Here is a 13,338-nt window from a genome sequence, read left to right as displayed (position 1 = left end):
CTGTCGATGGCCCTCCATCACAGAGCCACCAGGCCCTCGTACTCAAGGGCACAGCCAGCTGCGCGGGAAATCCGGTATAAACCCTGCAGAGAATTTCTTCCAAAGCAAGGGCGCGGTTACCCTGACAACCAGCGGGCGCCGCAGGCCGCGGGGACGCTCCCGGCCTGCCTCGCGCGACGCGGCGCCGGAAGTGAGTGAGCATTTCCGGTGGCCATCCCCGCGGCGCTGACACCTCCGAAGTGCGGCTGTCCCAGGGTCTTCCTGCCGTCATGAAGGACGTACCTGGCTTTCTGCAGCAGAGCCAGAGCTCCGGGCCCGGCCAGGCCGCCGTGTGGCACCGTCTGGAGGAGCTCTACACGAAGAAGTGAGCGCCCAGCCGAGGGGCCCCGGGCCCCAGTGCTGGGAGAGCGAGGGGCTGCCGGGGAGGGGCGGGACCTTGTGGACTGAGGGTGCCCAGACCCGTGTGGGGAGAGTGGGGGCAGGCTAGGCCGGGGAGGTGCGCCGAGGAGCCCGGGGCGGCAAGGCTGTGGAGGAAGACGGGGTGACAGCCCCCGAGGACTGAGGAGCAGAGCCATAGGCACAGTGTTGGGGCCTAGGGTTCCCTGCCTTCCTGACCCAGGGGCTGGGACTTGGGTTTCTGAACTCCCTTCCCCTGCTCTTATGAAAAGGGTTCAGGGCTTTGAAGGCTTTCCGCCCTTGATTCCAGTCAAACAAGCAAACACCGTTTCAGGGTCAGGCTGCCATCCGTGCCGAATAACAGATCCTGGTGTCTTGCACTTGGCCCGTATAGTCGACGGCGTCCGTGCCGTTTCTCAGCGGTCTGCAGCGGATAAACCAGAAACAAGTGCACTTTTAGTTTTTTCCCCTTTTGATTCTGCAAGTGGTTACACTCTGCTTTCAGCCGCTTCTCCCCACTCCGGGTTCCTACTTGCCATTGCACTTCATCTTGGGCTTTGTGCCCTAAGAAGAGCTCTGAGTTTGAGTTTTATAACGAGATGAGTTTTATGACAAATTCTCTGTTGCTCAGCACTGACCTGTTAAGTGGCTAGAATAATTTGCTAGCATTGTTCCACAGGAGAGCACACTTGCTGTGGTAACTTCCCTGTTAAGAACCCTAGCGTTGAGCATAATGCCTTTTACGTAGAAAATGAATACATGGGGCGCCTGGGTGGCTCACTTGGTTGGGCATCCGACTTCGGCTCAGGTCATGATCTCGCAGTCCATGAGTTCGAGCCCCGCGTCGGGCACTGGGCTGACAGCTCAGAGCCTGGAGCCTGTTTCGGATTCTGTGTCTCCCTCTCTCTCTGACCCTCCCCTGCTCATGCTCTGTGTCTCTCTGTCTCAAAAATAAATAAATGTTAAAAAAAATTAAAAAAAAAAGAAAATGAATACATGTTTGCATGATGTTCAGTGGCCTTCTGCTATTAGCGTTTTTGAGAGAAAATTCTTAGTGTTTGGCAAATAATTGCACTTTGTATTTTTCAAAGCTTTTTTTTTTTTCCTTTTTTCTTTTTTTTGTGCATTCTTAAAAATTAGAGTTTGGGGGGCGCCTGGGTGGCTCAGTCGGTTGGGCAACCGACTTCGGCTCAGGTCATGATCTCACGGTCCGTGAGTTCGAGCCCCGCATCGGGCTCTGTGCTGACAGCTCAGAGCCTGGAGCCTGTTTCAGATTCTGTGTCTCCCTCTCTCTGACCCTCCCCCGTTCATGCTCTGTCCCTCTCTGTCTCAAAAATAAATAAATGTAAAAAAAAAAAAAATTTTTTTTTTTAAATTAGAGTTTGGTTTCGAATGTACTGTCGTTTTTCCAGAGGGTTTATTGATTTTCCCATTTGCTTTTTTAATTTTTTTTAAGTTTATTTATTTTGAGAGAGAGAGAGAACACAAGCGGGGGAGGAACAGAGGGAGAAGGAAAGAGAGAGAATCCCCAGCAGGCTCTGCATTGTCAGCACAGAGCCCAATGTGATGCTTGAACTCACGAACCCTGAGATCATGACCTGAGCCGAAATCCAGAGTCGGATGCTTAATCAGCTGAGCCACCCAGGTGCCCTTCAGTTGCCCATTTAATCCTTCATTCATCCCATTTACAGGGGAGGAAACAATTTCACCTAAACTCCTTCCCTGAGATGCTCAACTACTTAGTAGAAGAGCCAGGATTTCAGCTTATATATGTGTGATCCCAAATTCTTGTTTTCAGTCAAAGCTCACAATAACTCTTTGAGGTAATCTAAGATATTCTCCAGGGTGACATCACCATTGAACAGCAGAACCAAGAGAGGAACTCAGGTTTAGTAGCATCTGTGTTAGCTGTCTTCCTGTTTCAAATAGAAACCAGTTAATATGTGTTATGTGATAGGACCATCAAGGCTGAAGGTGTCTGTGACTGGATATTGGTTCATAGGTCTTAAGAGCCTTATGTTTTTCAGGTTGTGGCATCAACTGACACTTCAGGTGCTTGATTTTGTGCAGGACCCATGCTTTGCCCAAGGAGATGGCCTCATTAAGGTAAATGATCTGCCATGCTAGGTCAGACTATATAAACTTGCTCAAGGACTTTTAAAAATAATAGGTGGGCTTTGTAGTAATAACACACTGTAACTATTCAGCAGTCACTGTACGTCGGGTAGTCTCATAAGGACTTTGTACGTTTACTCGTTTATTCCTCGTGACAACTTGGGAGATAATCCTACTTACTTGATGTAGAAGCTAACACTAAGGGATTGAGTAATTTGCCAGATATCACAGCTAACAAGTGGTAGAAGAGGCTTCAAACGCAGTCTCACTTCTTCTGAAATCCCAGCTTAAAATGCCGTCTTATAGCATAGCATGCCCTGTATCTTACTGTGCTTTTGGAAACTTATTCAGAAATAGAAAGTTCAGAATCGTTTGGGGGGTAGGGTAGGACGTAGTGGAAGATAACCACAGGAATCTTACGGGTAACGGTTGATCGCACCTCTTCCTCCACTCCCACTGATTCTGCTTGCTTGCCCAGAGGCTTTCTCTTGGGTAGTGTGGAAGATCGAGCCCCTTTCCTGCTTCACTTGGAGGTGGGGAGGTTTGGGGGGAATCCTCTGTAGTGTAGCACTTTTAGCATTTGACAACAGAAAAAGGAAAGAAAAATATTCTCTGCCCCAGCCTTCCCCACACTCCCTGACAAACCCCCACCAGTTGTTCACTGGTAGTTTCTTCCTCTTGGAAATCTCTCGCTGACATCTTTCTCTTTGATGCCTTTCTCTTGGATTCTGAAAGAATCCGAGATTTATGCCCGCATGGAAACCAAAAGGTAGTTCGTGATAACTTGAGTTATTGGCCCTGGATACATTACTTTATATGTGTTTACAGTGAAGCTTACCACCTTCTTACTCCACGACTGGGGATCTAAAGATTTTCCTGTGTTTTATGTCTGCCAATTGGACATTTTACTACTCAAAGGAACTTATATTCATCTGCAAACCTAGATTTTGCTTGGCATTCTGTCTTCTGGATTATGTGGAAAAAATGATAAATTAGAGCTATCTTACAATTTGTTTCCTAAGGTTCTATATCATAGCAATGGACATTCATGATTATTCCTCTCCAACCTTTGCTTTCTTGTCTTTAAATCACTTTCTACCCGGAGCAAAATATTTCCTCAACCCCATGGTAACGTAGCACTTAGGTCAGCAGATTTGAGTTTACTATTTCAGTGGGCAAGTAAACCTTTAAAAATTGTTGGGACCCAGCCCAGCTAACTTTCAGAGAGATAGTATTCATGAATTTGCAGTCACCAGTAGTAATTTTGAGTTTCTTTTTTCTTTGGAGGGGTTTGTGGTTTAGGTAATTCCATAAATTAAAATGGGTATCAGAAAAGTTGAAAATACTCTCTTATTGGAGAAGATATCTTTAAAATAGTCCTTTGTAATGAAAAAGCCATTTTATTTAGATGGCTCTTTGCTGGGTGCCAGATTTAAATAACTCACTGGCTGCTTCAGGGACATTTCCCACCCACACACACATACCCCCCGCACCAGGTTTTATTGAGAAATAATTGGCATATTTCTCTTTATTATTAAGGTATAGAACGTAATGATTTGGTATATGTTTATATGGAAAATAACCACAGTGAGTCTACTAAACATCCATCTCACACTTTTTTTCTCCTTGTGATGACATTTTTTTAAGTTTATTTACTTTGAGAGTGAGAGAGCACAAGCGAGGAAGGGGCAGAAAGAGGGAGAGAACCCCATGCAGGCTGCATGCTATCAGCACACAGCCTGACACGGGGCTCGATTCCACAAACTGTGAGATCAAGACCTAAGCCAAAATCGAGAGTTAGATGCTCAACCTGCTGAGCCACCCAGGCACCCCATGTGAGGGCTACTGTTACGATCTGCTTTTCTTAGTAACTTTCAAACGTACAACACAGTGTTGTTAACTATAGTTACAATACTATAAGTTACATCCCCAGGAATTCTCTTATGACTGGAAGTTTGTACCTTTTCACCACCTTCACACCCATTTCTTGCACCCCCCGACCCCCTGCCTCTGTCAACCACCAATCTGTTCTCTTTATCTATGAGGTCAGTTTTTTTAATATTCCACTTAGAAGTGGGTCATACAGTATTTGTCTCTAATTTATTTCACTAAGCAAAACACCCTCCAGTTTCATTCATGTTGTCACAAATGGCAGGATTTCCTTCTTTTTATGGCTGAATAATATCCCACAGTGTGTGGGCATATACCCACATTTTCTTTCACGGGGACATTTCCATCTTTCTGTCTTCATAACCCAGAGGAACTGTGGACTCTACTTATCCAAGTTGACCTCATCTTGAGGCTCCCTCTTCCCACTTTGCCCACATGGGGTGCTCCGTTTGCCCAGTTACCCAGCCATAGATAGCTCAGAAGTCATTTAGCTCCCCTTCCCTGTGACCAGCAAACCTCTCAGACCCTCTGTCCACCCTAACTGCCGTTGCTCCCTCACTCTGTTCCCTCCCTCCCCCCGCCTTCCCCCCAGTCTTGTTATAAAGCAGAAATGTGATCATGTGTTTCCACTGGTTCAGGTTTGACCTCAGGGCAAGGACAAGCCCCAGTGCCTTCCATTCTGTGTCCATCAGAGTGCTGCTAACACATGCGCAGTGTTTTCTTCAGTGCTTCTACACGTTTGTTCCTGCTGGAATGTTCTCCCAACTGCCTCCTCCCCCGTACCAAATCTGTTCGCCTGTCTAACTGCTCTTCCTTCCCTAAAACTCAGTTATCACCATTTCTGGAATAACTTTTGGAACCTCTCCTTTGGGTTGGTCCACCTGTGTGCTGTTTTTTTCCTCGCTTGTAAACTCACAATATTGCCAGTTCTTTGTTTACGAGTCTGCTCTCCTCAGCCAGAAATCCTTGAAAGCCTGTCTTTTATTTTACATATTCTGTGTCTGCAGTACCTGGCAAAAGGTCTGAGTAAGTGATCAAGTGTTTGCTGAATGGCTTGTAAATTTGGCAATATAGCCTAAAATCTTCTAAAATCTGAAAGTTAGTGAATCTTTTAAACAGATAGTTTTGCTTAGAGTACTTTGGAGAAAGAATATAGGAATTGGTCTTTATGAGATCCTTATAGGTCAGGTATCTAATTCCAAAAAAAAAGCACAGCTGTCTTCAGTAATCCATTCGTAATTAATAAGCCCAAATATGGGTCTCCTATCAACTCGCAAACATTTCTTCAACACCTGCTATATGGTGGGCATTTTGGTTGTTTGATTTTGCAGAATGAAAGACATCCTGTAATTACTTTGCATGTTTTGGTTCCACAGCTTTATGAAAACTTCATCAGTGAATTTGAACACAGGTAAAATACCTTTGTCAGTTTTTGACTTTGAACATGGAAACATTGATACTACTGACACTCAAAAAACCGGTGGTTTTTATTTCAGGGTGAATCCTTTGTCCCTGGTAGAAATCATTCTTCATGTAGTTAGACAGATGACTGGTGAGTCTGACTTTATTTCATAAAGAAGCAGATCCAAGTGGTAATTCAAATTATTTTGAAATGTAAGTTAATTGAACTTTTACATTTTGATAGAAAATACCAGATTCTAAGTTAGGTTTTTATTATATTTATGGTCTAACCCTAAAGGTTATCCTACCTAAGTGTCCTCACTGGTAGGAACCGGTCTCTAAAGATACTATGATGGTGGTTCTTCTGACATTGTTCTGCCTTTTCTAGATCCCAACGTGGCTCTTACTTTTCTGGAAAAGACTCGTGAAAAGGTAAATGTGAAGCCTGGGCCAAGACTTTTAGAATACGTGTGACTTACAGCTTGTGTCTGTGGTCGCTGTGCACACCTTTTAGAGACTACTGTGTCTCTGATCATGTCAGTTAAGCCAGTACGCAGATGGCCTTGCTTTGTTAGTCTCCTGCCCACACTTCTCAGGTTCTTTTGTTTCTGACGTCTTCAGGTGAAAAGCAGTGATGAGGCAGTGATCCTGTGTAAAACCGCAATCGGAGCTCTGAAATTAAACATCGGGGACCTACAGGTTACAAAGGTAAGGTTGCCATAAGAGATTCCCTTGGGTTTAAAAAGTTGTTTAGAAGGGCACCAGGGTGGCTCAGTCGGTTGAGCGTCCGACTTGGGCTCAGGTCTCATGGTTCGTGAGTCTGAGCCCCGCATCGGGCTGTCTGCTAAAAGCACGGAGCCTGCTTTGGATCCTCTGTCTCCCTCTCTTTCTGTCCCTGCTGTGCTCACCTTCTCTCAAAAATTAATAAACATTTAAAATAAATAAATAAAAAGTTGTTTGGAGCTGTAGGAGAAAAATCCTTTTTTTCCATTTTAACTTTTAAAGTAACTTTAAATTCTAGAAAAGTTGCAAAAATAGCACAAAGAACTTTCCTATACCCCTCCCTCACACTCCCATTGTGGACATTTCACTTCTTTGCCCTATTACTCTGTGTGTGTAGTTTTTGTTTTTCAAAACTATTGAGGGTAACTTGCTGGTACGAGGCCTGTTCCCCTTGAAAGAGCACTGTCCTGGGTGAGCACAGCCGTCAGCAGGACGCATCCAGACAGCCTCAGACTGTCCCCGGCACCCAGGTTCTCACTATCCGGGTGTCGGCCCACTTACCATGACAGGTCATATCGTACGCTGCTCCTCCGCCCTCTCTGCCTCCTCATCATTGTTAAGTTTCCCGTCTCTTTTTTATTTTAATTTTAGTGCAATTTGGGAGACAGATGTGGATAGGAGTGGCAGTGAGACCAACTTATGCTGTCAGTCCTCTTTGTTGAACCAGAGACTACATGTGTTTATTTTGGTCTTGGTTTGGGGTTTTTTGGTAACCATAATATTAAAGAAAATATCAGGGTAAGTGTTAATGTTCTCATTGCCCTAAAATAATACTACTTATTGTTTCTTTTTTTTTTTTTTTAATTTTTTTTCAATGTTTATTTATTATTGAGAGACAGAGAGTGAGCAGGGGAGGGGCAGAGAGAGAGAGAGACACAGAATCTGAAGCAGGTTCCAGGCTCTGAGCTGTCAGCACAGAGCCTGATGCAGGGCTTGAACCCACGAGCCTGATTGTGACCTGAGCCGAAGTCGGAGGCTTAACCGACTGAGCCACCCAGATGTCCCTGTACTTTTTCTTATTCCTGCCCAGTCCTAGCCTGCATTCATACTTACTACATTTTGCTTGGAAATATTTAAGGCGTGTTGAAATCCATAAAGTACTATAAAGAATGCTGTCGTGGGCATCCACGTGCCCTGCCCAGCCAGGGAGTGAAGCAACCTGGGAATGGAGCTGCTGGGCCCCCGTGCACGCTCCTGCACCAGCAGTGCTCCCGCACACGTGCTTGGTGTTCCTCGTACTTGTGTGTTTCCTGATGCTCACTAGATGGGGATGTGCAGGTCTAAGTGATGTGTAGTATTGTTTCCAGTTGGTGGCTCAGTGTGAGGTTTGAGTCATCGTGTTGGTGCCTGGGACCAATTCGTTTTTACTGTTTGGTATCTCACTGTGTAACTGTCTCATAGCCTGCATATCCAGTCTCCTTCCTATGGAAGGGATTCAAGGTTCTCTTTTCTACTGCGAATAGTGATGTTAATTATCAGCATTTCTATGCCTGGTTCCTTGTGTACATGGGCAGAATCTCACCGGGACATATGCCTGGAGGTGAGGCTACAGGTATAAGGTGTATACCCTCCACTTTTACTAGATGTTGCCAAACTTTTCTCCAAGATAGCTCGCACTCCCCTAGCACCGTACGAGCACTTGCAGAGCTCCGTATCTTCGACACTTGGTATTTTCAGACCACTTAATTCTTGGCGATCTGATGGAGGTGAAATGCCATCTCATTGGGGGTTTAATTTGCATTTCTTGATTGCTGGTAGTTTATTGACCACTCCATTCATGTCTCCACTTCTGTAAATTGCCATTAACATCTTTTCTTTTGCTCATTTTTTCTGTGTTGCTTGCCACTTGTTGTTTCGTAAGAGTTCTTTATATAACTTTGGCCATATGCCCTCGTGGGTTTCACGTGCAGTAAATATCTTTTCCCAGTCTATAGCTTGTCTTCGTTCTTTTTTCTGTGTTTTAGGTGAACTGAAGTTTTCCATTTTAATGTACTCAAATCTATCAATCTTTGTGGCTTATGCTTTTCATCTCGTCATACATTTCTTTAAAAATGTCTTAAGTTACAAAGAAAGGTGATCTTGTTTCCTGCACGTAGGAGACAATTGAAGACGTTGAAGAGATGCTCAACAACCTCCCTGGCGTGACATCAGTTCACAGTCGTTTCTACGATCTCTCTAGTAAATACTATCAAACAATCGGAAACCACGCATCCTACTACAAAGATGCTCTGCGGTTTCTAGGCTGTGTCGACATCAAGGATCTTCCAGGTAACATGGGGCCGTTAGGGTCCGTGTCGTGGGAGCTCACTCTCGGGGCGTGGTAGCAGGCCTCAGAAATTCCTCCAGTGTATCTATCCCTCGTTGAGGAAAGCCCACGTGGTGATAGGCTGGAAAGAGCCATGAGAGCCTTAGTTTTTACAGGTGTCTGCCTTCAGCGTTGAGTTGAGATGAGCCTGCACCCTATAGCCCTTCACCGTCCCTTCCCCAGTCTTCCCGGCTCTCTGAGTCAGAGGCCTTGGTGAGAAGCGCAGCAATGCAAGTCCCTCGACCCCTACAGCACGAAGGGCGCGCCGCCACCCTATACCTGAGAGTCGTGTTCCAAAAACCGCACAAGACCCAGGGGAATAACTTACTTACGAAAATCACTCTCAAAGCAAAATGAACAATGAGTTTTGGGGAAAGTGCGAGGAGTATGTGTTTAAAGAAGAAATTTGAGCCTCTTGGGTGTTTCTCACAGTACACCATTGGGTGTTTCTCACAGTACACCATTGAAGCCGTGGAGACCAGCGACGCCTAAAGATGTTAGTGCAGTTTTTAGATGCAGTTCCTGCAGCTCAAGAAAAATATATTGGAAAGCACAGCTAATGTGGTCAAGAGAATAGGGAGTTGTTGTATGGGAAAGGAAGATTGTAGTCTGAAAAGAGGCTGAATGAGGGGACTTTAAGATAAATGAGAGGTATCACTTCCATAGGAAACCAGAGGCATAAGGAACCTGCTACTCCGGGAAGTAGATGAGCTGAAAATGTAAATCGATTCACTTATTTAGGTAGAAATAAGTGAATGAATGTCTTTCCCACAAAACCTGTGTATGCGGTTCCAGGTATAACTTGAGTTGATATGGTACTTTAAAAGAGACGACTAACGTTAAGGCTTTGTGATATAACCATTACAGGGAATGGTTTCTTTACTTTTTCATGAGAGTTTTAAAGCCAAGCAGGACTGATTCTTGTAACTGGGGTGTCACTGGAGATGTGTTGTTGCCGTAGTGTCTGAGCAGCAGGAGAGAGCTTTCACGCTGGGACTAGCAGGACTTCTTGGCGAGGGAGTTTTTAACTTTGGAGAACTCGTAAGTGGACCCTGGTCACAGATTTCTTAACAAGGGGGAGACTGATTTCTTTGCCAGCTAACTGTCTCGTCCTCACAGCTCATGCACCCCGTGCTGGAATCACTGAGGAACACCGACCGCCAGTGGCTGATTGACACCCTTTATGCCTTTAACAGTGGCAACGTAGAGAGATTCCAGACCCTGAAGACCTCCTGGGGCCAGCAGGTCAGCCATGGGAAAGACGGCTGAGCACTCCTACATGCTCCTGGCTCTCCTTCCTTGCGTCTGTTTATTTAACAGATGTTGACTTGCACCTTCTACACGCCAGCTGCTGGGGAGACAGGAGACTAAGACGAGCCAGATGATTAAGCAGATGGTTAAGTGGCTAATTAGAGTAGTAACTCAGCTACTCTGATAGAATAGGGGAGTGTCTCTGACCTTAGGTGTGAGTGGAATTTAGCCAAGGGAAGAATATGAGAAGAGTATATTCAGCAGAGGAAAAGGAAGCTTTTAGCATGTTGCTGAATTGCAGTAGGGTATGTGAGGCTCAAGTGAGTGAATGATGAGAGTCGGGGAGAGCCCAGGGTGAGGGAAGGCAGGACGGTCTGCGCAGGGCAGAAGCAGTTGACGGGAGGAAGGGGTCAGTGCAGGGGATGGCGGGGCAGTCAATGCAGAGGAAAAGAGGTAGCAGGGGAGAGGGCGCCGGGCAAGGAGTGGAGCCTCTGGGAGGTGTGAATTAGGGAGGAGAGGTGTTTAACAAGGACCTGAGCTTTAATAGTAAGTTTATTCTTTTTCAAATGAAACTGTGAGAAGCAAAATCACTAAAATGTTCATAGTGATAGGGATCATGGTTGTATTACTGTTTCGTACTTTTCTAAAGCTTCAGTTTTCTCAAAGTTCAAAATAAACTTGTAGAATTCACACATAACAGAGCCGAGTAGATACAAACGGACTGTGAAGAGGCAGAAAGCAAGTCCAGTCGATCCTAACTGTAGTCTGTATTTTGATCTCTGAAAGAAAAAATTGTGCCGCTTGGAAAGAAAGATGGCTAGCCGTAGAAAGTTAAGAAAACTAGAGCCGTGTGCCTGCGGCACCTGTCTAGGCAGCAAGAGCCCATCTGGGGCGAGTGGGCTCTTTCTGAAGAGCCTGACCTGTCCAGTTCCCTGCTGGCTCTGCCTGTGTTGGGGTGTGAGTTCCTAAATGTTTGAATCCGGTAACCCCTTCTCCTTTCTTGTCTCTGTGCTCAGCAGTGACCTGTGACCTACCTGTAGGGTGACTACAGGTCATGCAGAGGGCATGGTTCTCATGATAAGGCCGGTTTTCATTATAAATTAATAACCTGCTCTTTCAGTTCAGAACAAGCCCCTGGAGCGTAAGGAGTGTGTTCCTCAGAGGCTCCCCTTACACAGAGCTGACGGAGCAGGCAGTACACTTGGACTTGCTCAGGCACAGGATGGGTCCTTCCCTGCCTTTCTTTGTGCCAAGTCACCTGGTGTCTGTAAACCAGGTGCCCCCTGGTGTCTGTAAACCTCGTAAATGCCTTGTGTGGGAGCATGACATTTCCGGGGTGCACCTTCTAATGGTTTCCTAAGAAAAGTGACCCTCCGTGATCTTCAGCGTAAGGTGTTTGGACCTGCAAAGATTCTTTGTGTTCGCTCTGTTGTAGAATTTCAAAGCCCAGGTTGGGTAACTGATGCTTTCTACTTTACAGCCTGACTTGGCAGCCAATGAAGCCCAGCTTCTGAGGAAAATTCAGCTGTTGTGCCTCATGGAGGTAAGCAGGCTGTGTGAACGACTGCCGTAAGCTAAGTGTGGAAAGCGTGTTCTTAATGAGATACACGACTTACATAAAGGAAGAGTTTAGTGTGTGGTTCACTAATAAGATCTAGGTTTTCAGAGCAAGTATTGACAAAAACGTTCCTATCAGTCAGTTCTCTGACAATTTCTATTTGGAAAAGTAGTTAACAAGCAAAAATTTTTTTTCAGATGACTTTCACACGACCTGCCAATCACAGACAACTCACTTTTGAAGAAATTGCCAAAAGTGCTAAAATCACCGTGAACGAGGTACAGGTTGTTGGACTCAGGATGGTCCAGTGGTACAGCTGCTACCTGGACGGGTCAGGGCTCCTGTGAGCACGGCTCCCTAGACTCCAGACCACAAAAGACAGTGTCTTGTTCCCCCATATTTCAGGGCCAGCTGGTGTGTACTCGCAGGCCTCGGGGTGTCTTACACGAGCCCCTCTCTGCACAGGTGGAGTTGCTGGTGATGAAGGCGCTCTCGGTGGGGCTGGTGAAAGGCAGTATTGATGAAGTGGATAAGCGGGTTCACATGACCTGGGTGCAGCCCCGCGTGTTGGATTTGCAACAGGTAATGTGACTGGAATACATAGTTCACCTTTGTGGGTGTTTTGGATTGTGTCTGTGCTGTCTTAGTTTCGCTTGGATGGCAGCCATTTAGGAAGAAAGCGGTATTGACAAAGGGATTTCAGAGAATATCTTACTGCTGTAGGGACTGAGGGTTTTTCAAAGAACCTAATTTAGTGCAAGCCTGGGGTTTGAACCCTGCACTTAAAAGCTTATCATAATAACAGGGCTGGTTGTGCTGGTGCTGCCTTTTAATCCTCAAATTGGTGCTCTGATCAAATGCGTTCCTAGTTCTGTGGTTTGAGCTCAGATCCATCTTGTTCGTATTTGCTTTAAATTTAATCCTGTGGATTTCCTCTATTCTTGCCTGTTTTCTTTCATGCAAGTTTTTTTTAATGTCCTGGTGATAAGAATTGACTGGGATAAGCCCGTCTCACGTAGCCCACTCCCCCAGCTCCGATGCCCTGTTTATTAGTGCTGCCCTAAAGAACTGGCTGGAAACGTACAGCCGCCCCGTCGGGTGCTGTGATTCCCAAGTGTCCTAACACCCTGTGGTCCTGGTTTGCCTCAGATCGCGGGCATGAAGGACCGCCTGGAGTTCTGGTGCACCGACGTCAGGAGCATGGAGATGCTGGTGGAGCACCAGGCCCACGACATCCTCACCTAGCGCCCCCACCTGGCCCGTGTGTGGCAGCTGAGGCCATCTGCATTTAATGGGGGTGGGGGGGTGGGGTTGTGTTTGTGGAACGGGAACTGTTCTTCCTGCCGTGAGAACAGGACTGTCACCGATGGGGTGCACGGCCACAGATAGAAGCCTCCTTTGTAGAGGTCTCCTGTAGCCCGCAGTGGGGAGGGGTCACCAGTCTCTGGTGACCAGGCAGGCGCGAGCCTGCACGTGCCCCGAGGAGCGAGAAGGCGCCACCCTGAGTGCGTGGGGACACCACTCAGAAGTTCGTCTCCATCCCATCCACCTGTGTGAATATCTCTGGTGTCGTTTGAGAATGTTCCTGTAATAAACGCACTTGTTTTGTCCTTTTTGTGGTTCTCTTTTCCTCGGTCTT

The 13,338-nt window shown here is 46.1% G+C and overlaps 1 protein-coding gene across 1 annotated transcript; it reads left to right on the top strand.

Annotated features, from left to right (window-relative positions):
• Positions 1 to 255: 255 nt before the first annotated feature.
• Positions 256 to 13,309, top strand: PSMD13 (proteasome 26S subunit, non-ATPase 13). The gene is made up of 13 exons (XM_043582188.1): positions 256 to 364; positions 2,424 to 2,502; positions 5,778 to 5,812; positions 5,898 to 5,953; positions 6,191 to 6,234; positions 6,424 to 6,510; positions 8,682 to 8,853; positions 9,852 to 9,931; positions 10,010 to 10,135; positions 11,622 to 11,684; positions 11,897 to 11,977; positions 12,165 to 12,281; positions 12,849 to 13,309. The coding sequence occupies exons 1-13, from the start codon at positions 270 to 272 to the stop codon at positions 12,942 to 12,944; spliced, it is 1,131 nt and encodes a 376-aa protein (XP_043438123.1). The 5' UTR covers positions 256 to 269; the 3' UTR covers positions 12,945 to 13,309.
• Positions 13,310 to 13,338: the final 29 nt, after the last annotated feature.

The sequence above is a fragment of the Prionailurus bengalensis genome, chromosome D1 (assembly GCF_016509475.1).
Source record: "Prionailurus bengalensis isolate Pbe53 chromosome D1, Fcat_Pben_1.1_paternal_pri, whole genome shotgun sequence".
Lineage (NCBI taxonomy): Eukaryota > Metazoa > Chordata > Mammalia > Carnivora > Felidae > Prionailurus > Prionailurus bengalensis.
This window is presented reverse-complemented; position numbering and strand designations above follow the sequence as displayed.